We start from the raw sequence: 24,894 nt of genomic DNA on the forward strand, positions 1-24,894 counted from the left end.
GACGGTCTAGAAAGGAAAGAGGAGGGAAGGAAAGTGGATGGTGATGGTGGGTGGGGGAGAGGGGTGGGGAATGGCAGGGGCACCACAGGGAAGTAACTACACTTTGGAGGAAAGTGGAGGAAAGTTATGAAGCCGGCGGGCAGTACTGGTAAGTGGGTGTCACTTTCCACCACCGTGACGACGCCTCGCGAGACTCCGGGCGCTGCCGTGACCCGTCGCAGCGCTGGTGAAGCAGCCCGTCCTCCTAGGGTTTCCCAACCTAAAGAAAACAGTCAATTTAAAGTGTCCTCTCCTAACCTACCAGAGGACCCAAAACAGAAAACGGAAGAGTCACTTTCGCCAGCCGCTACCATTTTCTAGTACGACAATTTTTGGCCGTATGTAACGCATACGAACGAAACACAACGTTCTTTGTAGGAGGACAGGTTGGGTGATTAGCGGCGTTGATGGTAGGAAGGTGGATGGTTGTGACGGTGTGGTGGATGGTTGTGACGGTGTGGTGGATGGTTGTAACGGTGTGGTGGATGGTTGTAACGGTGTGGTGGATGGTTGTGACGGTGTGGTGGATGGTTGTGACGGTGTGGTGGATGGTTGTGACGGTGTGGTGGATGGTTGTGACGGTGTGGTGGATGGTTGTGACGGTGTGGTGGATGGTTGTGACGGTGTGGTGGATGGTTGTGACGGTGTGGTGGATGGTTGTGACGGTGTGGTGGATGGTTGTGACGGTGTGGAGGATGGTTGTAACGGTGTGGTGGATGGTTGTAACGGTGTGGTGGATGGTTGTGACGGTGTGGTGGATGGTTGTGACGGTGTGGTGGATGGTTGTGACGGTGTGGAGGATGGTTGTGACGGTGTGGTGGATGGTTGTGACGGTGTGGTGGATGGTTGTGACGGTGTGGAGGATGGTTGTGACGGTGTGGTGGATGGTTGTGACGGTGTGGTGGATGGTTGTGACGGTGTGGTGGATGGTTGTGACGGTGTGGTGGATGGTTGTGACGGTGTGGTGGATGGTTGTGACGGTCTGGAGGATGGTTGTGACGGTGTGGTGGATGGTTGTGACGGTGTGGAGGATGGTTGTGACGGTGTGGAGGATGGTTGTGACGGTGTGGAGGATGGTTGTGACGGTGTGGAGGATGGTTGTAACGGTGTGGTGGATGGTTGTGACGGTGTGGTGGATGGTTATAGTGTTATAGCTCCATCCTCTAACACCCTAACCTAACCCACCTTGTGCTTATCTTGGTTACCTTGCGATGATTTCGGGGCTCAACGTCCCCGCGGCCCTGTTGGCGTCTCATTGTTTAAGCCTATTCAGGTTTCCATAGCCTATTCAGCCTATCCAGACCCTACTGGAGTGCCTCTATCCCTGTGCTCGCGAGGCCAACAATCAAGGCTTAACTCTGAGGATTAAGGCGTGGTTAAAATATAGAAAAATGGGCCTTGTAGCACAGTAGTCAGCTGTCAGATTCCAGGCAGAAACCGTGGGTACAGCAGGCGTTTCCCCTCTGGATCGCCACACTCAGACGCTGACATGATGATATATATATATATATATATATATATATATATATATATATATATATATATATATATATATATATATATATATATATATATATATATATATATATATATATATATATATATATATATATATATATATATATATCGCTTGCCCACTATATTAAGGGAGTTTAGTTTAGTTTAGTTCATTTATTATGCACCCCATACCCATCTTGTGGGCGGTAGTGGAAAGGGTTACAGAGGCACATAATGGGCTCAGGGACTGAACCCCACAATTCATTTAGCTAAGCAAGTTACAATCTTGATGAGCTAGTTACAAAATTCAGTATAAGTCGTCACATCAACAATGGGTTCGAGACCGACCACAAGTACAGGTTCTAAACTAAGCAACTGACATATGTGGAGAGCTAGTGTCAAAATTTATATGTTTGTCCTGCACACCGCCCCCCATCCAGTGGGCAGCGGTGGATAGGTTACAATCACTCAGTTACTACCTACAGTTAGCGAACTGGGGATATTTGGCTAAAATTTCTGGAAGCAGATCATTTTGAATAAAATATTTACACATCGTTGGAACATTGGTTATACAATTGTCTCTAAATTCACGTATCTTTTCGCACTCCATCACATAGTGACGGAGGGTGTGCGAATAATTTTGTTGACACAGTTTACATTTGGTCAGGTCTACATCGGCAGATAATGAGAATTCCCAGAGATACTTGTAACCAAGTCTAAGCCGAGCAGTAGTAACATCTAGAAGTCTGCTGATTTTATTGGATGATCCATAGATGTGTGGCTCCTCTTGCATGATAGTATGATGATAGATGGAATTACTGGTGTCAATTTCACTTTGCCTCAGATCTACAAGATCTTGCTGAAGTTCTCGGTGTACTGCTGCTCTCAGATTGCTCATTGACAATCCTAGGTTACACTCGACGTCTCCTTTAAAGGCAGATTCTTTGGTTAACTTATCAGCTCTATCATGCATTCGGAGGCCAACATGCGATGGAGACCACATGAAATGGACTCTGTTACCATCCTTAATAATTTTGTTGTATTTGTGTCTAGCTTCGGACATGAGCATGTTACAGTTATGTCTTAAAGAGTTGAGAGCATTTAACTAAGGATGATAAGGAGTCACTTACAATTAATGTATCAAGTTTGGAGACTTGTACACATTTCAGTGCAAGGATCAAGGCAAATAGTTCGGTCTGAAGGGTAGAGGCCCAGTTGTTTATACGGACTCCTCACCCAAGAAGCAAATTAGAGATCAGCCCAAGCTTCGTCTTGAGGCAAAGCTCGACGCCTTAAGCCATATTGATGCTCTGTCCACAGAGCATTCTCTCTCTCAAATTATATACACTGATGGTTCCCTACACCGCACCACGGGTGCAGCTGGAAGTGCAGTTGTTCTGACAATGTGCGATGGCCTATATTAAAGAGAAGAAAGAATTGTTAAACGTCGACATACTCACCCGCATGTTGATTGTTACAGCTTCTTCAGTCACGGATCAGCGGTGGGTCTATGGCGGGTCTGTGATTACTCACATGCTTTACATTCCCTCTGCCTCATTTGTAGACATTATTTATGATAATAATGATACTATTTAAAACCTTTAAACTACCGCGGTCATAGGTGTTGTCTCTCACAGCTAGATATAAGAAAATGGTGAATGTTTGTGTCAAAGCAGCGAGGTTAAAGCAGAGGGTCACACTGGAGGTAAACATCAACACTACCACGTGTTCTCACACTAAAGCTTGACAACACACTGGACCACCACCACACAATGTGCCTTTCCGGCTGCTTAACTTTCCATCTTAGACAGCTTGAGGCGCCTGGGGCCTCCTACTCCATTCACACCAACTCCGCGTGGCGTAAGCTTTAGCGTCCCCGGACGAGTAGTCTAACACTTGAGAAAAGTATGTAAACCTCAACGTCATCGCTACTCTATAAACAAACGTAACGTAACGTAACGTAAAGTAACCTCACATAACCCAACATAACCTTATCTAACCCAACTTAGCTAAACGAAAATAATATATAAAATTTTGTGCTTGTATCAGTATGACATCTTAACTTGTATACCGTTACAAGTTTTAGATCCTGCTGCTCAAAAAAAATAAAAAATAATAATATTTATGAGAACTTGTGAATGATTCCTTAACTTGCAGGCCTGAGCCTGAGGCCAGGAAGGGGATGCCAGTAAGTGCGAGGATGAATTCCTAAGATGCGTCTTGAACATTTCCTCCATACAAAATTTAGCTTATCAAGGTGTGCCTTTCCCAGACCTTGTAGCTCAGATTCATTCCGACTGAGATAATGAGTGTCAGGGAAGAGTTCTCCTTACAAGGTGTTAAGACGACCACTCTCACACACACATATATAAGGGCTCACTTACCTTATTCTTGCATTCTTTTAGGACCCTGTCTAAGACTTAGTTTGTTGCTGGGGACTTGTCTAAGACTTCGTCTGTTGCTGGCTCCCATGGTACCATCACCTGCTGGGGCTCCCATGGTACCATCACCTGCTGGGGCTCCCGTGGTACCATCACCTGCTGGGGCTCCCATGGTACCATCAGCTGCTGGGGCTCCCATGGTACCATCACCTGCTGGGGCTCCCGTGGTACCATCACCTGCTGGGGCTCCCATGGTACCATCAGCTGCTGGGGCTCCCATGGTACCATCAGCTGCTGGGGCTCCCATGGTACCATCACCTGCTGGGGCTCCCATGGTACCATCATCTGCTGGGGCTCCCATGGTACCATCATCTGCTGGGGCTCCCATGGTACCATCAGCTACTGGGGCTACCATGGTACCATCACCTGCTGGGGCTCCCATGGTGCCATCAGCTGCTGGGGCTCCCATGGTACCATCATCTGCTGGGGCTCCCATGGTACCATCAGCTGCTGGGGCTCCCATGGTGCCATCAGCTGCTGGGGCTCCCATGGTACCATCAGCTGCTGGCTCCCATGGTACCATCACCTGCTGGGGCTCCCATGGTACCATCATCTGCTGGGGCTCCCATGGTACCATCACCTGCTGGGGCTCCCATGGTGCCATCAGCTGCTGGGGCTCCCATGGTGCCATCAGCTGCTGGGGCTCCCATGGTACCATCAGCTGCTGGCTCCCATGGTACCATCAGCTGCTGGGGCTCCCATGGTACCATCACCTGCTGGGGCTCCCATGGTACCATCAGCTGCTGGGGCTCCCATGGTACCATCACCTGCTGGGGCTCCCATGGTGCCATCACCTGCTGGGGCTCCCATGGTACCATCAGCTGCTGGCTCCCATGGTACCATCAGCTGCTGGGGCTCCCATGGTACCATCAGCTGCTGGGGCTCCCATGGTACCATCAGCTGCTGGGGCTCCCATGGTACCATCACCTGCTGGGGCTCCCATGGTACCATCAGCTGCTGGGGCTCCCATGGTACCATCAGCTGCTGGGGCTCCCATGGTACCATCAGCTGCTGGGGCTCCCATGGTACCATCAGCTGCTGGGGCTCCCATGGTACCATCACCTGCTGGGGCTCCCATGGTGCCATCAGCTGCTGGGGCTCCCATGGTACCATCAGCTGCTGGGGCTCCCATGGTGCCATCAGCTGCTGGGGCTCCCATGGTACCATCACCTGCTGGGGCTCCCATGGTACCATCACCTGCCTGGGCTTCCATGGTACCATCACCTGCTGGGGCTCCCATGGTACCATCAGCTGCTGGGGCTCCCATGGTACCATCACCTGCTGGGGCTCCCATGGTACCATCAGCTGCTGGCCCCCATGAACGGACACTGACCTGAGGCTGTGATGAAACAGGTAAATTAATTAAACAGTCCGCCCTGAACGTTTTCTGAACGGTGACCAACCGGTGTTGCCAGGGGTACCTTGCACAACCCTACCGAGCTCCTCCCCTGTCCCATGGTACCCCCTGTCCCTCCCTGTCCCACGGTACCCCTGTCCTATGGTACTGTGTTTGTATTAATTGCTTCAGTTGGTCACCGAATCCCATGTATTAATTACTATGGTTGAATAAGTCTCTCTTGTTGTCTGTCCCACATTATGATTTGTTGAGTGTGAAGCTGTTGCCCCTTGTGTCAGCCTGCCTCGGACCTTTTGAAGCAATGGTATGGATAATTATCTCCAATTTATTCCGTGTATTTATTATGTTGTCGATGAGATCAGCCCAGACTTGTCTAGTTTTGTATTGAGGTGAACCTGCGCTTGATGAGTCGTCACTGTATGCAAGATTTTCATCCTATTAATTACACATGCCAGCTGCTCACGTAGTTTTGAAAATGACATGACCTATACAAACCTAATCTTACTGAGAGTATCTAGACTTAAACATGAAGATAGAGACTGTTGTTCTGGTTGGTCAGTGACACCGTTGGTTTTGATATGTCTCACACGACACGCTAAATGTCGCAAGCTATCGTAGGGCCGCTGTGAGGAGTCATTGGTGTGTGAGGCGCCGCCTGGACCAGACTGTCTCCTGCGCCTTCTCTGATTCTTCCTCGACCTTTTGAGTAATTTAATAACAGGTGAGTCCATATAGTTTTTAAATGTTATTAATAGGTTGCTTTAGCGTTTTCTTTGCTTATTAGCTGTGCTCGGTGTAATGATAATGTATATTCTAGACCATAGCGGAAGTCTTGAAGATTTAGTCAAATAATGATCGGGAAAGAGGCAGTAAGCTATGTCATTGTTGTGGCTCAGCAAGGATATAAGGGAAGAAATTTGATGGAAATGATTTGGATTGAAAAAAGGAAATGAAAAAATATCTTTGAATATGTTTTGGCAAAGAATTGTAGCTAACTTAATCTTGATATGAATTTGAAAAGCTTAGGCTTACCCTACTTCCTGCTTTCACACCCACTCATTCACACTGCAGAATTACACCCCAAATACTCACATCCACACACTCACACCCACACACTCACATCCACACCCACACACTCACATACACACACTCACACCCACACACTCACATCCACACCCACACACTCACATACACACACTCACATCCACACACTCACACCCACACACTCACATCCACACCCACACACTCACATCCACACACTCACACCCCACACATCCAAGGCACCCTCACCCCCATACACCCACAACCCAAAATCCACACCCCACACATCCAAGACACCCTCACCCCCATACACCCACAACCCAAAATCCACACCCCAAAACGAACAAACACACCCAACACATCAACAACCCACACACCCACATCCCATACAACTACACCCCCACACACTCGCACCTCAAGAATGAACCAATAGCAACCATTGTTATCTTTCATCAACAAAGAATGAGGGCGGTGTGGATGGCGGCGGCGGTGGTGGTAGCGATGGCGGCGGCGTCCCAGGCGGCCGGGAAGGACAGACAGAAGAGATTCATGTTTATAAACCCTACTGCCCCGACCTTGATGGGTGAGTGGCCTTGTCTGCCCCTCGCCTGAACCTGTGCGAGGTTGTGCAGGGAGAGGGGTATGGAGTTCAGGTGTGTAGGTATACGGCTGAATATAAATATTATAAATTCTTTTGTTCTGTCCTTGAAAATTTTTGTGGTTTATCATCTATTCGTGGTTATTTAGCTATGGCGGTAATCCAACGTCTGTCCTTGTTAATCGTAATAGATACACACACACACACACACACACACACACACACACACACACACACACACACACACACACACACACACACACACACACACACACACACACACACACACACACACACACACACACACACACATTTGGGAATTAAACCTCACTTCGCTGGAAGACAGAAGAGTTAGGGGGGACATGATCACCACATTCAAGATTCTGAAGGGGATTGATAGGGTAGATAAAGACAGTCTATTTAACACAAGGGGAACACGCACAAGGGGACACAGGTGGAAACTGAGTGCCCAAATGAGCCACAGAGATATTAGAAAGAACTTTTTTAGTGTCAGAGTGGTTGACAAATGGAATGCATTAGGAAGTGATGTGGTGGAGGCTGACTCCATACACAGTTTCAAGTGTAGATATGACAGAGCCCGATAGGCTCATGAATCTGTACACCTGTTGATTGACGGTTGAGAGGCGGGACCAAAGAGCCAGAGCTCAACCCCCGCAAACACAACTAGGTGAGTACAACTAGGTGAGTACACACACACACACACACATACACACACACACACACACACACACACACACACACACACACACACACACACACACACACACACACACACACACACACACATGTACACAGAGACACAACAAGGTGAATACACAATCCAAGAGCTAATAGCTCGATTCTGCAGACACAAATAGTATATATATACACACACACCCATACATACACAACTAGGTGAGTACTAGCATATCTATATCTCTTCTTGTAATTATAGGTTATAATATTGTTCCTTATATTTTATGTAAGGAATTGAAATACTCCAAGTCTTTCGCATTCTCCTGAATGCCTCATCAAGGTATAAGTAAATACTATGAACAAGACTTACATCTCAACGACCAAATATGAAATATTTCTCATAATGTCGTCTAATTTCGATCTTTCGTCTAATGTCAAGACGAAAGATCGTCTAGACATTATTTTTTCCCCTAAAATTTGACGTAAATTAGTTCACCGATGGTTACTTCCTTCTGGACTGTTTTGATCAGTCCTTCACACGTGTAAGTGTTCGTTTTAAGGCTATTAATAATGGATTATTTTTCCAGCTTTACTTCTCACTATACCAATGAGCATTTTGATACCCACATTGAAACCTGAGGTTGGAAGATCCTTCGACTCCTTGAGCCTGAATAACGACGAGGTCCTTCCGGGTGGCCTGTTGTGGGAGCCAGCGTACGAGGAGCCCTTGCTTCGTCTGGGTCTCTACTTTGATCATCTTGAGGTAATTATTGCAGCGGGAATATTAATGATATTTATAGAAGCTGGACCCTGACTTGACGACAGTCACCTCTTTGTGGTAGAGGGGAAGGGAGGGCCTGAGTTGAAGACTGGCACCTCTCTCTGGCTGGGGGGGTTCCATACTTGAAGACAGTCAGCTCTCTGTGGTTGGGGACACTGACTTAAGAACTGCCAGCTCTTCGTGGTTGGGGATGGGAGGGAAGTGATGATGGTCTCTTTAAGGATGCCGTGAGCCACATCGCATTAGTCTTCTCATCGTAACAAGGGGTGTAAGACGGTATAGTTGATAAATCCGAAAGGAATCTGCTCCCTCTCCTTGGTCACTAGTCATAATATTTTGTGTGAATGTCAAAATGGCGGTCGCCAGGTAGATGCAGGCAAGCAGTGAGTTACCTCAATATTTTGACCAGACCACACACTAGAAAGTGAAGGGACGACGACGTTTCGGTCCGTCCTGGACCTTTCTCACAATCGATTTGAGAATGGTCCAGGACGGACCTAAACGTCGTCGTCCCTTCACTTTCTAGTGTGTGGTCTGGTCAACATAACTTCAGCCACGTTATTGTGACTCCTCGTCTGCATATGGCTCCCTCAATTTTGTTAATGTTGTTTTCCGTCCACAGCTGCCATTAATGTCGTGTCGAGAGCGCCTCTTGTGCGAGATGGCAGCCTCCCCCGAGTCTTTCGTCCCCATTGGCGAAGCCTTTATGAAGGAACTGAGGTATGATAAGTACAGTCTATGTCTTCCAAGACTTTGATGCGTACACATACACGCACAATTACCCAATTTGCTCGCAGCTTCGCGGTAGACATTGAGTACTAGGGATTGACGGTGTATTTGGGCTAATAAATTTATTAAATGATAAATTAAGATCCGTACTCTAGTGAATTACATTATTCACACTACATATTGAGGTTAGTATGCTCATCTGTTTTTTAACTTGACACGCTGAAATATAAAACAACATTATGTAAATATAAATGCTGTAATTAAATATATACAAAATATTGATACTTATTCACGAATCAACTATAAATAATTACATATTAAAGCATCATATATCCCCCACTTGGACTGGTTGGAACAACAACGGCTTCGCTTCTTGCAGGTCGGCGTTCGATACCTGATGTTGGAAGTGGTTGGGCACCGCTCCTTCTCTCCCTCCTCATATCCCTGATCCTTGCCCTCATATCCCAGTTCCTTGCCCTCATATCCCTTCCAAGTGCTATATAGCCATGTTAACTTTGTGCTTTCTCCTCATAACTACCTCACCTTACCTCACTGATGAAGCATAACTAACAGCCCGTGTACCCTTCCTCCCACACGGGAGACATCTCCTGTCCACGAGGCTAACCATAACCCGTGCTTCTTGCCCCGCTCATGTGCCAGGTAAGTTACGGGCTCACCATAGCCCGTGCTACTTGGAACTTGTTCCGAGTAGCTGAATCTATAACAACAACCCTTCCTCCCCAGACAAATATACGGGCCGGTGGAGATGAACCGGAGGTCGTTGATGTGGCGCTATATGACGGCTGCGCGCGAGGGCTTCGCGGCGCCCGCGGACCATTGCGCCGATGTCTACTCCAGCTGCGGCCTGGCGCACCACCGCATCATAAACATGTCCGTCCTTAAAGTCTGGAAATACATCGCTTCCAGATTGCACTTGCAGCTTTACTAACAGGGATAACTTGCTGGAGCATAAGAGACAGAGAACACTGGTCGCAATAACATGTGGCTGAAACAAAACGACTTTACGAAGAACCTTAACCAGAGAGCTTTCATCAGGAATTTACGCAACGATTTACGAAACCTGTACATCTTTCAACCCTTGTGGCGGCTTGGTCTAACAGTTTAGGAACTTCGAAACTTCGTAATCAATGGTTATTATTGTTATAAACAACCTTGCATGTGCTTCCGAGTTCATAGATTGTTTAATAAATGGGAAGAAATTCGCTGTGTTCGTTGAAAGATGTACAGGCTTCGTAAGTGGAGGCGTTAGTGCTTGATAAACCCTGGCCTTGGACGCATCTAGCGTCGCCACACTATGTATGTGTCGGGGGCGTTACAAGATAATGTATTTTTGAATTCTGAAAGGAATACACGCTAATAAAAACCTTTGAAATGAATATGGAGTTTGTATTTTGCATTTTAACTACGAAATAAAATGTATAATTAATTTGTGTTTCCGTTCTTATTTGGTATTTTGAATTTGAGCAAGACAGCTCTGCCTGTCATTCACACTATATACACAATATAGGCCTAGCTACCAGGTTTATGGGAACCAGAACTGGTTACTAAAGTACTGAAGACAATGGAAGATCAGAGAAGCTAAGTGGAAAGATGGCGCCTGGCTCTTCCTATCATCCACGAGAAGAGGAGCCTGTCTGTCTCCCCATCAATGAGGGGACCAGCCCCACCTCCCTCGCCCTGTGAAAGGAGGATGGACCCTTCACCCCGTGAATGAAGAACCGACCTTAATGAACCTTGTTGAGGTCAGCCCTTGACGAGGTCAGCCCTTGACGAGGTCAGCCCTTGACGAGGTCAGCCCTTGACGAGGTCAGCCCTTGACGAGGTCAGCCCTTGACGAGGTCAGCCCTTGACGAGGTCAGCCCTTGACGAGGTCAGCCCTTGTCGAGACCTAACACTTGCTTGTTTAATAAAAATGACCGGAGTTGAGCAGTGGACTCAGTGAGAAATATTCTTAGGTTTTCAATAAAAATTTATACAGTACAGAACTTGCTTTTATTAACAAAATCAATAAAATATACATACAATGGACAGTATTGCTTGCAGTGTAAACATAATTATCAGTGTGGTTTTTTAGAACAAATATTACTGCATTCAGTGTACACAGTGTTGAACACAATTAAATTTAATGACAAGAAATATCAGTTTTATTTGACTTTTCTGTATCAATGTGTATATGGTAGAATTGGTGGTTAACGAGGCGTGAGTGAATGGTGGTACAGTGAGGTGTGAGTGTTTGGTAGTACAGTGAGGTGTGAGTGTTTGGTAGTACAATGAAGTGTGAGTGCATGGTAGTACAATGAAGTGTGAGTGCATGGTAGCACAAAGACTGTCGGAAAGCCTCTGACACAGTACCCTATAAGAGACTGGTGCATAAGTTGGAGAAACAGGCAGGAGTAACTGGTAGGGCGCACTAGTGGATAAGGGAGTACCTAAGCAATAGGAAGCAGAGAGTTATAGTGAAGGATGAGACCTCAGAGTGGTGTGAAGTCACCAGCGGAGTCCCACAGGGCTCTGTACTCGGACCTATCATGTTTCTGATAAACGTAAATGATCTCCCAGAGGGTATAAACTCATTCCTCCTAATGTTTGCTGATGATGCCAAAATTATGAGAAGGATTAAGACAGAGGAGGACAGCTTGAGGATTCAAGAAGACCTGGACAAGCTGCAGGAATGGTCTAACAACTTGCTGTTAGAGTTTAACCCCAGCAAATGTAATGTAATGAAGATAGGTGTAGGGAGCAGGCCACGTCAGACCAGTCCCCCGAAGCCTACATCAAGAGGATAACATCAGCGGCATATGCCAGGTTGGCCAACAAAAGAACGGCTTTTTGAAACTTGTGTAAGGAATCCTATCGAACCATGTTTACCCAATATGTCAGACCAATGCAATTTTTCAGTGCTTGAAATTACTTTCGGAATGACAATAATGACTAGAGTAGTACAAGTAGTAAAATCTCATTATTAGGTTTTTATTACATAATCACATCACTGATATAAATTTAATGTTCACTGTTGACTGTCATTAGTTTACATAAGACCTCTGCTCACTAGTACTCTACGCTTCTTTAACAGTTTGAATAATTTGTTTAATAATTAATTTGTTTAAAGTTATCACCTTTAAATGGTTCTAAATGAAATTTTCTGAAAATGTGTTGACTAACTGGTGTTGAGAACCGGCTAGACAGCCAAAGGAGAACTGGAGCAGAAGACTGCACAGTTTGCATTAGTTTCCGATAATAGGTTTTAAAGTGGTTTTATATCCAGTTTGGGGAAAACATACTGCCAGACTCTGAGAACGGGCATGTTGAGAACTCGCTGGGCCGACAGCGGACAGCTGGGGAAGGACAGAGCACACTTGTCAACCGGAGCAGTGAAGCCCTCACGTGCCGCCATCATGTACCGCCACATTAGAGACCGTTCAGTAGTGTCCACAGGACCGTTCAGAAGCCTGTAGGGGATTTAAGATTTAGATTTAGAGTTTTTTGGGACCTTAGGAACAGTAGAGTGAAAATTTAAACACATTGCAGCAGAGTGAGCAATTAGCCATGGTTTCGAAATTTTCGTTTTCCAGAAGGTACTTTAATGTTGCTACTAAAAATATGACGAAAATCAGTATTTATGTGATTGCTCATGTGAGAGGTATATAGGTTTTACTCTACTCATCTGAAATGGCAATTTTTGACACTATTCATGTGAAATGTATTTGTATGCTAAAAAAGTAATGTGTATATATAATGTGTGTATATATATATATTATATATATATTAATATATTTTGATAGCAGTCTTTCTTGTAAACATATGTTGTTGAATATGACCGAAAATGTAAGATTAATAATTCTAACGCGATTTTTCTCAATATTTCTTATGTTTATCTTCACTGTCGGTGGTAATAAAAATATCAATTCTCCAAAATTATTTTTTTAATTGTCTGACGCCTGAACGCGTTTCGTAATGCTTATTACATTTTCATTACATTACTGAAAATGTAATAAGCATTACGAAACGCGTTCAGGCGTCAGAAAATTAAAAAGTGAATTTTGGAGAATTTATTACCACCGACAATGAAGAAAAACATAAGAAATATTGAGAAAATTCGTGTTAGAATTATTAATCTTACATTTTCGGTCATATTCAACAACATATATATATATATATATATATATATATATATATAATAAAAAACCTGACAAGATTCCTTGTCTTACTTAAGTTCCTTCATGAAGATCTGGCTGATGGGAAAGAGACTCTCCGGGTCAGCAGTCACCTCACATATGAATCGTTCCTGGCACGACAACGTTGGCAACTGCAGAGAGTAAAGCACGTTACGCTTTTGTTACTACTTACCTAAATGTTTTAATTCAAAATAACATAAAAAATATGAGTGCATTTAATGTAAAGGACTTCTGCTATGTTTATTCTCTAATTGTCGATATCTGTCTTATATTATTCCAGTGTTTCTGGTCAGAACATCTTTTGAACGACCGTTATAAATAAGATCTTGAGTCCAAATGATATGTGTATTGCAAAGTACCTCTGTAGTCATTCACAAATGCCTACATTCACTGCTACTACCCCTTAATATCACCAGAGCCATGTCGCTTACACACAAGGCGCTTATAAAACCCAACACTGCAACAGTAATGACCTCGAGATGAGCAAAGTAAGTTGTGAGCCGACTTAAGGCTTGCTCGTAGGCCGGCTCCCAGGCGAGGTCCTCTGGGAACACCTCGCTCTGAATGGTGTTGCTGAGGTCGAAGGAGCGTCCGTTCACAGGTGCCAGTGTTGGGATGGCCAACGACACTGGCAAGTTGATGAGGAAACCTGCGAAACAGCAATGATGTTCACCCAAAACACCAGTATTATTTGCCAAAAATAGAGTGATATTTACCAAAACAACAGTAATAGCTACTAAAATAACTAATATTTACTAAAACAACAGTAATAGCTACTAAAATAACTAATATTTACGAAAGCAACAGTAATAGCTACTAATATAACAGTAATATTTACTAAAATAACAGTAATAGCGACAACAGTAATAAAACATAAAACAACAGTAATAGAGACAGATAAATAGCTTGCATAATATTGGATATTTTTATGAAGCTTGGATAACTTACATAGCTGAGATAATTTACACAGCTGAGATTTTATAATTATAATTTAATTAATTTATTTAATTAATTTATATAGAGCTGCACGGTGCATGTCAGAAGACAGACTTGATTGCGCTGATATTTCAGAAACTCGTCTAGTAAACTGAATATAATTTTATGACCCGATAAGACTTGTATGAGTCGAGCTCACCTGTTGGTGGGAAATTCCCATCTGTTGCTTCAATTATTAGCTAACTAAACAGTATGTATACTCACATAGTCGATGTATATCATGAGACGGAATTTGCAGCAAAATCTGCAACTAACAATCGTTTCCATACAACTAATGTGATGGTTAGCAACATGGTTTAAATCTGATCAAAGCAAGCACACAAAATATCCAATAACTTGTTCATTCCCGGTTTTTTTCGAAGATAAAAAACTCCCAAAAAAGAATTACTTGTATATGTTGCTGTATTTTGAGACCAAAATCGGTAATTTCTTGAATATTAGTATTAATATATATCATACATTTTGTATGTTGACCAGACCACACACTAGAAATTGAAGGGACGACGACGTTTCGGTCCGTCCTGGACCATTCTCAAGTCGATTGTGATGATTGTGACAATCGACTTGAGAATGGTCCAGGACGGACCGAAACGTCGTCGTCCCTTCAATTTCTAGTGTGTGGTCTGGTCAACATACTTCAGCCACGTTATTGTGACTCATCGCCTGCATACATTTTGTATAGTTAGGTCTAGGATAAGTTAGTCTAGGTGTTGGTTCTCTTGCTAATTATTTGTGTTTGTAGGACGTCGGTGAAGTGTTTAGAGTTCACGTGCGATTTGAACACAGTAAGCAAGCGAAGCACTGTTCGAGAAAAAGTGGTTCGAACGTAATCAACTGAAAGTCTTGTGTAAAGCTTTTCACATAAACAGTGGGGGACTTACAGCTAAATTAACGACCGTATGGCCATCGTTTATGAGGACGAGCTGGTAATTAACGCGTCCACACGTTTCACCCTATCTGGGATTCAATCTCGGGTCGAATCGACCCTGAACCGACTGCAATAAATGCTGTTTCGATGAACATCACCCGAGGACGGGTTGCTATATATAGCAACCATGGTCATCACTATGAGCTTACGGGCTATTCATGCCCGTGCCACCTCTTGGGTAGCTTAGCCTTCATCAACACTGAGTTAGTGAGGAGAAACAATGGATTACTGCTGTAATGTATACAATAGTCGGCCGAGTTTAGCTTAGTGGGGCATAGGACTCACCCACACGAGCCAATGGACTCACCCAGTCTCATGTTTACATCTGGGTTGATGTAAATATATCTCTTATCCCTGTGCTTGGCCGTCACGCCGCCCAGTGTTGCTGCGGCCATCACCATGACCACACACGCTCGCATCCTCAGCTACGAAAACAAAATTAGAGATCTCCTGCCAGGCCATTATAGAGCTTATTACATTATATATGACTATACATTAAACAGGATAATACATTACACATTAGGCTGGATTATGCATTGTACATTAAACAGGATTATAAATTGGGTAGGATTATGCATTATACTTTAAGACATGATTGTACATTATACACTAGACAGGACAGGATTATGCATATATACATGGTATCCATATGAAATCTTTACGAAGTCTCAAATAATAATAATAATAATAATAAAAATCTCAACATTATCAATACATAAACTTTATAACGCATTTACTCCCATTTAAAACACAAAAAACAAAACATATACTGTATAAATTAGATGCTTATTTGTTTTAAAGAGAATTTCAGTTAATTTATCTTAAATTGTATTAGTATATGTTGTTGGGATTCGAAGCCTCATAATGCTTGTCCGTGTGGACCTGGATGCTGCTCCGATCGATACACAGTTGTCACTACTGCTTACGGTGAAGTAATGAGAAATACAGACAAATTCATGAAGTCTATGATGCTTCAACTGTAACAATTTAGATCTTGAAAAGGATGGATGTTATTCTCCTCTGTTCTACCTTTGTGTACTTACCTAGTTGTGCTTGCGGGGGTTGAGCTTTGGCTCTTTGGTCCCGCCTCTCAACCGTCAATCTATTGGTGTACAGATTCCTGAGCTTCTCGAGCTCTATCATATCTACATTTGAAACTGTGTATGGAGTCAGCCTCCACCACATCACTTCCTAGTGCATTCCATTTACTAATTATTCTGACACTGAAAAAGTTCTTTCTAATGTCTCTGTGGCTCATCTGGGTACTAAGTTTCCACCTGTGTCCCCTTGTTCGTGTACCACCCGTGTTAAATAGTCCATCCTTGTCTACCCTGTCAATTCCCCCTGAGAATTATGTATGTTGTGATCATGTCTCCCCGAGCTCTTGTGTCTTTCAGCGACGTGAGGTGCAGTTCACGCAGCCTTTCCTCGTAACTCATGTCTCTTAGTTCTGGGACTAGTCTAGTAGCATACCTTTGGACTTTTTCCAGCTTCGTCTTGTGCTTGACAAGGTACGGGCTCCATGCTTGGGCCGTATACTCCAGGATTGGTCTTACATATGTGGTATACAAGGTTCTGAAGGATTCCATACACAGGTTCCTGAAGACAGTTCTGATGTTAGCCAGCCTCGCATACGCCGCAGATGTTATTCTTTTGATGTGGGCTTCAGGAGACAGGTTTGGCGTGATATCAACTCCTAGATCTTTGTCTCTGTCGGTTTCGTGAAGGACTTCATCTCCCATTCGGGATCCACTGTCTGGCCTCCTATTTCCTGCCCCTAGTTTCATTACCTTACATTTACTTGGGTTGAACTTTAGTAGCCATTTGTCGGACCATTCCTTCAGTTTGTCTAGGTCATCTTGTGGCCTCATACTATCTTCCTCTGTCTTGATCCTCCTCATAATCTTTGCATGTGTGTGTGTGTGTGTGTGTGTGTGTGTGTGTGTGTGTGTGTGTGTGTGTGTGTGAGTCAGTACTAGAGTACATTAGTATGTGCACGAGAGTATGATAGTTAATTATGCAGACACTGAGCACATTGCAGCGGGTGTGTGTGGTCACCGTGCACGCTACAGTTATGCTGTGTGGCCAGGTTTGGCAACTTGTCTGGCCTGTTCACCCGAGGCCAGGGAACCCGAGGCCAGGGAACCCGTGGCCAGGGAACCCGAGGCCAGGGAACCCGTGGCCAGGGAACCCGTGGCCAGGGAACCCGTGGCCAGGGAACCCGTGGCCAGGGAACTCGGTGCCAGGGAACCCGGGGCCAGGGAACCCGTGGCCAGGGAACCCGGTGCCAGGGAACCCGGTGCCAGGGAACCCGGGGCCAGGGAACCCGGTGCCAGGGAACCCGTGGCCAGGGAACCCGGTGCCAGGGAACCCGGGGCCAGGGAACCCGGTGCCAGGGAACCCGGGGCCAGGGAACCCGGTGCCAGGGAACCCGTGGCCAGGGAACCCGGGGCCAGGGAACCCGGTGCCAGGGAACCCGAGGCCAGGGAACGCGGGGCCAGGGAACCCGGGGCCAGGGAACCCGAGGCCAGGGAACCCAAGGCCAGGGAACCCGTGGCCAAGGAACCCGTGGCCAGGGAACCCGGGGCCAGGGAACCCGGGGCCAGGGAACCCGTAGCCAGGGAACCCGGGGCCAGGGAACCCGGGGCCAGGGAACCCGAGGCCAGGGAACCCGTGGCCAGGGAACCCGAGGCCAGGGAACCCGAGGCCAGGAAACCCGGGGCCAGGCTTCCATATACGTAATCATTTCCTAACTCTTTACACCATTCCTCAATCATGGCAACTTTGTATACAATTACTAAACCGTTTCTGAGCTTCCAGACTTCGCACTCCAGGGCTGTTATCATGGTAAACAATCTCTTAGGGCTTCGGAGCTCATCAATTGTTGAGTAAATGTAAACAAAAGCTTCATGATTGTTGAAGGATGGACAGGTTTCGTCAGTGGACAGTGGATGAGGTTGATGAATCCTGTCCCGATGGCTGTTACGAGGTACGACTCCAGTCCAGGACGGTAGAGCGACGGTCTCGCTTCATGCAGGCCGGCGTTCAATCCCCTACCGTCTAAGTGGTTGGGCACCATTCCTTCCTGGACTCGTACGAGTGAAGACTAGATTCCCTAGAACATATAGGCAATGGAGTCGATGACAAGTCAATCCTGCATTACTAGGAGATGGACCCTGGTCCCTCGGGTGCTAGTAGATGACCCATTCTACTAGTAGAATGAACTAGTAGATGAATACTAGTCCCGGTGATACTAGAAGCCTCCTCAGACTCGAGGAACTAGGAGTCAAGACCACAACTTAATGGAACAAATTATAAATGTACAAGTATCCCCGCCTGCATTACTCCGTGTGATAACATTACGCTTGTACTATTTTAACTCAAAGTGCACCTCTTTGCACAGTTAATATTACATTGCGATATCTGATACTATAACCTGAAAGCTTGCGCGCGCACACGCACACACACACACACACACACACACACACACACACACACACACACACACACACACACACACACACACACACACACACACACACACACACACACACGTAATTCTGTGGCGCGGGTTCGATTCCCGCACGAGGCAGAAACAAATGGGCAAAGTTTCTTTCACCCTGAATGCCCCTGTTACCTAAAAGTAAATAGGTACCTGGGAGTTAGTCAGCTGTCACGGGCTGCGTCCTGGTGTGTGTGTGGTGTGGAAAAAAAAGTAGTTAGCAAACAGTTGATTGACAGTTGAGAGGCGGGCCGAAAGAACAAAAGCTCAACCCCCGCAAGCACAATTAGGTGAATACACACACACACACACACGATAAACAATAAACAATAAAGACACACACACATGATAACCACCTACAAAATTCTTAGGGGAATTGACAGGGTGGACAAAGACAAACTCTTCAGCACGGGTGGAACACGAACAAGGGGACACAGGTGGAAACTTAATACCCAGATGAGCCACAGAGACGTTAGAATTTTTGTTTTCAGTGTCAGTAGCTTTAATAAATGGAATGCATTAGGCAGTGATGTGGTGGAGACTGACTTCATACACAGTTTCAAATGAAGATATGATAGAGCCCAGTAGGCTCAGGAATCTGTACATCAGTTGATTGACAGTTGAAAGGCGGGACCAAAGAGCCAAAGCTCAACCCCCGCAAGTACAATTAGGTGAGTACACAGCATGGAGTTCATATCTAGTCAAGCATAAGACTAAACTGGAAAAGGTTCAAAGGTTTGCCACCAGACTAGTACCCGAACTGAGGGGTATGAGCTACGAGGAGAGACTACGGGAATTAAACCTCACGTCACTGGGAGACAGAAGAGTTAGGGGGGACATGATCACCACATAGAAGATTCTCAGAGGAATTGATAGGGGGTAGATAAAAACAGACTATTTAACACAAGGGGCACACGCACTATGGGACACAGGTGGAAATTGAGTGCCCAAATGAGCCATAGAGAAATTAAATTTTTTTGTTAGTGTCAGAGTAGTTGACAATTAGAATGCATTAGGAAGTGATGTGGTGGAGGCAGACATGAGGAAAAGTTGCTGAACTGAATCTAACGACATTGGAAAACAGAAGAGTTATGGGAGACATGATCACTACCTATAAAATTCTCAGAGGAATTGGCAAGGTAGATAAAGGTAAACTGTTTAGCGTAGTACACCCGTGCTGAATAAGTGTTTAGCACTTGTTTATATAGATAAATATATAAAGATAGAGATAGAAGGTATACAGATGAGGGCACTGCCGGGAAGCACCTAAAATTGATATATATTATAATATGCCAAAAATAGTAATAACATTTAAAGATAACAAAGAGGACAGCATAGTTATATCAGTAAAATTATGGGTCAGAACCTATGCCAAACTCCCCCCTTCCCTGGCCCGAAAAAAATATATTACCTGCACAATCCAATACAAATGGATGACCCGAGAGAAGAGGTGAATACGACCCTTCACTGACGGTGTCACGGAGCCGACTGGTCCTCTCACCTCCACCACCAGCTGCTCACAACACTGTGACGTCATCGGTGACGTCACACTGCTAACCTCTTTTTTTTTTTTTGTTTTCAAGCTAATTTTTCGTGAAGTGGTTTAAGACTTTTTTTGGTACAGTCCCACCAGACTGTGACATCCCTGTGAGTGTAGACCACAACATAACAACGCTGACTCGGTACTGTCGCTACTCTACAACTATGAGAGAGTTAGTCATTATTTGAAAGGTTTTAATACATTTCTTATGCTCTAGTCCAGTCTTCCGCCCAAGTCTTAGCAAACATTTACTGAATCTGATCCAATAATTTAGCAATTCTTTCTGCCCCTGGAAATTCTTCCCCATTCCTGGAATTCCCTCCGTCCTTCTGCTAATCCAGCCCCACACTGTGTAATCCCTCCTTACCCATCGTAATCTCTCTTTCTCCATATCTTGCAAGCCCTCCTTATCCCCCCCCCACCATGCCTGCTGCACGTCACCTACCCCATGGCCGACTTCTAAGTGTTCCTCAGCTCTTAGCTAATAATCTGCTGATAAACGGCCGCTAACCCCATCTATGTGACGAAATAAATCGAGCTTAGTAGTCAGTACTGGTCACCCAGCCAGCGGTCACTGCGGCTATCCTACACATCGGATCCTCAACTACGATAGCTACGTGTGTACCTACCTCAGTCTAACTGTTCCCATAAACTACGATATCTACAAGACTTGCTACCTCAGTCTAACCCTCCACATAAACTACGACAGCTACGTGTGTACCTACCTCAGTCTAACTGTTCCCATAAACTACGATATCTACAAGACTTGCTACCTCAGTCTAACCCTCCACATAAACTACGATAGCTACGTGTGTACCTACCTCAGTCTAACTGTTCCCATAAACTACGATATCTACGTGTGTACCTACCTCAGTCTAACTGTTCCCATAAACTACGATAGCTGCGTGACTTGCTACCTCAGTCTAACCCTCCACATAAACTACGATAGCTACGTGTCTTGTTATCTCACAGTAACACTTAACATAAGCACTATCCCGGATGGATACGGAAAAAATTAAAATATTTAAAATAATAAGCTTTCGTAAAGAACTTCAGGAAATAATCATTCGAAGACGATAATAAAAATCAACAACGTGAAAGTACATTACTGTTAGGAAACAGAGGAAAGTCGCCCGACTGGACCTCACAGGAGGAGGGGAGATATAGCTTAAGCTACTTCATCCTTTTGAGATGTATTTCATTACCTCAATAAACTTACTTGAACCTCACAAGACAGACGAATTATACGGGAAGAACCCGCATGAGAGGGAAGTCAGCAGGACGCTCGCTAAGAAAAGAACAGTCAGTCATTTATCATAATAAAGCAGAAAGTCTCTTAGTCTGTCTGTGTTTAAGACTATAAGTCTGCCTTAAGTTTATAAGTTTGCCTTAAGTTGTTCTCCGTTGCTCATTTGGTCTCCGAGGAAGGACAATGGTTTGTGGAGTTAAGTTTATGGAGTTTAAGATGGAGTTAAGGGAGCCTGACATCTGATTGGACAGCGCTTGGGATTCGTAGTCCTAAGATTCCGGGTTCGATCCCCGGTGGAAGCGGAAACAAATGGGCAGTTTTTCACCCTTATGCCCCTATTCACCTAACAGCAAATAGGTACCTAGGAGTTAGACAGCTGCTACGGGCTGCTTTCTGGGGATGTGTAACAAAAAAAGAGGCCTGCTCGAGGACCGGGCCGCGGGAACGCTAAGCCCCGAAATCATCTCAAGATAACCGCAAGTATTCCCCTTCATATTCTTCATATCTCCAGAATTCATATCCTTAGCGATGCTTGTTTTGGTTCAGTAGCTATACTGTACTCTAAAAGATGGTTTCTCGATTTTTGCAGGGGTCGGCGTTCGATTCCCGATGGTCCAATTGGTTGGGCACGATACCTCTACTACGTTTTCATATCCAAGCCTCTTGTCCATATATTACTGGCAATTACACTACAGTCATGCCGCCTTCTTGAGGTTATCTTGAGATGATTTCGGGGCTTTAGTGTCCCCGCGATCCGGTCCTCGACCAGGCCTCCACCCCCAGGAAGCAGCCCGTGACAGCTGACTAACACCCAGGTACCTATTTTACTGCTAGATAACAGGGGCATAGGGTGAAAGAAACTCTGCCCATTGTTTCTCGCCGGCGCCCAGGATCGAATCTGGGACCACAGGATCACAAGTTCAGTGTGCTGTCCGCTCGGCCGACCGGCTTCCTTAGTGGTGTCTACTCAAAATAATTTTACTTTGCTTTGCTTCCTCTGTTTGAAGACAACCTTCTGAAAGGGTTCGCCCGCTCTCTGTATTTACAAATATTAAAAAAAACTCGAGGAAGGCTGTAGGCTGAGTGGGGTTCCAGCTCTTGGACCCAGCTTTTAATAATGACCTTTTCTTTGTTTATGAAAATAGCTGCAGTGAAAGCTATGGAAGCAAACAGATGAGAGGAGAGTGAGGCTGACAGTTCGTCAGGGAACAGCCATGATAGCCATGAAAAAGGCGGGGGGCCGAGGAGCTGTGTCTCTTGTGTATAAGATACAAGATGGGGTACCCGGCTGCGCCCGGGGTCTCTCTCCCCCCGGGTGTGGCTCTTCCAATTTACCTCCCCTCTCTCATGACACTTTCCCTATTTCCCACCCCTCTTTACTTTCCATCTCCACCTTCTACCCCAACTTCCCCATTAACCTTTTTCTTCCCACTCCACCCCTCCCTCATCTCTGCCCACTATTCACCTCTCTCTCCACCTTTCTCCCCTTCTCTTCTTCCCTCTTTTTAAACATTTCCCCTTTTCTCCTGTCTGCCAACATCCCCCTTTCAACCCTTCTCCTTCCCTCTCTCCTCCTCCCCATTCTCTCTCTGAAAAATTTATATAATGAACTAACATGGTTAAATACGTCTACGGACTAAACAACCAACATTTAAACCGTAACGCTATTTCTTTAGGTGTTACACTGGAGCCGACCTCAACTGGCCTATGACACTCCCATACCCCACATGCTTCATATGGGAATGTTGGGTAAACTTGCCCCAAGTATCTGTCTTCCAACCTTGGATAGCCAGATAAACATGGAGACACGCAAACAGACATTCTGTCATATAACTTATACTAAGTTATCCAAACCTATACTAAGGTATCCTAGCCTAAGCTAACCTATACTAAGGTATCCTAACCTAAGCTTGCCTATGCTAAGGTATCCTAACCTAAGCTAACCTATACTAGGCTCTTCAAACCTAATCTAACCTATTCTAAGCTATCCTGACATAAGCTAAACTATGCTAACCTTACTAGCCTATAAATACCTAAATACAGGATCAATGAAGACAGATACTCTTCACCTCTAAGGCTGTGACTCGTGGCTCAAGAGCTGAAGCTTAAACCTGCAAACACTTTTAGGTAAATACTAGTGGACCAGCACGGGGCGTCTGTGTATGAGCGGCGGGTAGAGACCGCGCCGCCTCGGCCAGTGTCGCAACACGTCGACGGTCCGGGCGGCTGTGAGGCGTCACTCTTGGGTGCGGCGCCGCGGAGGACAGACGTACAACCATTTAGCTCTGCTCAGAGTAATTTTACGGGCTATTCATGCCCGTGCCACCTCTTGGGTGGCTTAATCTTCTTCATCAATCAGAGTAATTAACAAAATCTTTCAGGTGAGGCTATAGTTGTAGAGTTTTATTGACTGTGGATTTATTAATGTTTTCGTATGAAGGTTGGGCATGGTTTAGAAAGGCGGATTATGGAGATAGTTAATGTCGTTAGTTTGTTATCAATATCTGCACAAGGTCTCCACAGCTCTGTCACGCGTATCAGGTCATCAGGGCAATTCTAGCGGGCCTTTTTATGCCAACATGGCAGCCCGAGACCACCATTCATCAAGTATTTACGCAATAACTTACGGAACCTGTACATCTTTCCACAATCATGGCGGTTTTGTTTACATTTATTAAACAGTTTACGAGTTTCAAAACTTCACAATCCATAAAGCACTCAAAGGTTGTTATAAACAACCTAGTTGTGCTTCGGAGCTCATAGACTGATTAAATATTGCAACTAAAGTTGCCATGATTAAAGAAAGATGCACATGTTTCGTAAGTGGTTGTGTAAACACTTGTTGACTCCTGCCCCCGCCTCTTAAACGTTTAGTAAAGACCCTTGCACAGAGATAAAGACTTGCGCGTAACAAAACATAAACGAAGATGCCACAGAAGTCTTTACTTGGATTACTGGCTTACAATAAAGCCTACGGAAGAGGCCTCTTTACTAAGTAGCAATTAGAACTTCTGAAAAAAATAGATTCTCTAGTAAACATTTTAATTCCATTTATGAAATGCATTAAAACTAGTAGTTTTAAAACTACTTAAAAAGTTTTAAAATGAGACATTAATAAGGTACACCTCTCAGAATAAAATGTATATGGTATCACGTTCAGATTTATTTAAGTAAACAACATTTACTTTACTTTAATAAATTTAATAGGCACCCACATAACCTCCGCTGTGGGCAGTAGTGAGAAACATTACAGAGTCCACATAACCAAGAACTGAACTTTTTTATGTTAGTTTAATTAAGCAAG

The 24,894-nt window shown here is 44.9% G+C and overlaps 5 protein-coding genes across 5 annotated transcripts; 2 read left to right on the plus strand and 3 right to left on the minus strand.

The window, feature by feature from the left end:
• Window positions 1–3,921: 3,921 nt before the first annotated feature.
• Window positions 3,922–4,467, minus strand: LOC123762535 (circumsporozoite protein-like). The gene has a single exon (XM_045749034.2). It carries the CDS (start codon window positions 4,465–4,467, stop codon window positions 3,922–3,924), a length of 546 nt encoding a protein of 181 aa, XP_045604990.2.
• A 327-nt stretch (window positions 4,468–4,794) lies between these two features.
• LOC123762536 (circumsporozoite protein-like) lies at window positions 4,795–5,271 on the minus strand. Its single transcript, XM_045749035.2, has one exon. It carries the CDS (start codon window positions 5,269–5,271, stop codon window positions 4,795–4,797), a length of 477 nt encoding a protein of 158 aa, XP_045604991.2.
• Window positions 5,272–6,847: 1,576 nt separating this feature from the next.
• On the plus strand, window positions 6,848–11,393 carry LOC138369180 (uncharacterized). The gene is made up of 4 exons (XM_069332120.1): window positions 6,848–6,958; window positions 8,257–8,432; window positions 9,073–9,170; window positions 11,381–11,393. The coding sequence occupies exons 1-4, from the start codon at window positions 6,853–6,855 to the stop codon at window positions 11,391–11,393; spliced, it is 393 nt and encodes a 130-aa protein (XP_069188221.1). The 5' UTR covers window positions 6,848–6,852.
• On the minus strand, window positions 11,256–15,694 carry LOC123762537 (uncharacterized). The gene is made up of 4 exons (XM_045749036.2): window positions 15,607–15,694; window positions 13,849–14,024; window positions 13,409–13,506; window positions 11,256–12,649 (listed from the first exon to the last, which is right to left on the minus strand). Exons 1-4 carry the CDS (start codon window positions 15,692–15,694, stop codon window positions 12,445–12,447), a joined length of 567 nt encoding a protein of 188 aa, XP_045604992.1. The 3' UTR covers window positions 11,256–12,444.
• A 1,609-nt stretch (window positions 15,695–17,303) lies between these two features.
• On the plus strand, window positions 17,304–18,041 carry LOC138369181 (uncharacterized). The gene has a single exon (XM_069332121.1). The coding sequence runs from the start codon at window positions 17,304–17,306 to the stop codon at window positions 18,039–18,041; it is 738 nt and encodes a 245-aa protein (XP_069188222.1).
• The last annotated feature ends 6,853 nt before the right edge of the window (window positions 18,042–24,894 follow it).

The sequence above is a fragment of the Procambarus clarkii genome, chromosome 27, assembly GCF_040958095.1.
Source record: "Procambarus clarkii isolate CNS0578487 chromosome 27, FALCON_Pclarkii_2.0, whole genome shotgun sequence".
Taxonomy (NCBI): Eukaryota; Metazoa; Arthropoda; class Malacostraca; order Decapoda; family Cambaridae; genus Procambarus; species Procambarus clarkii.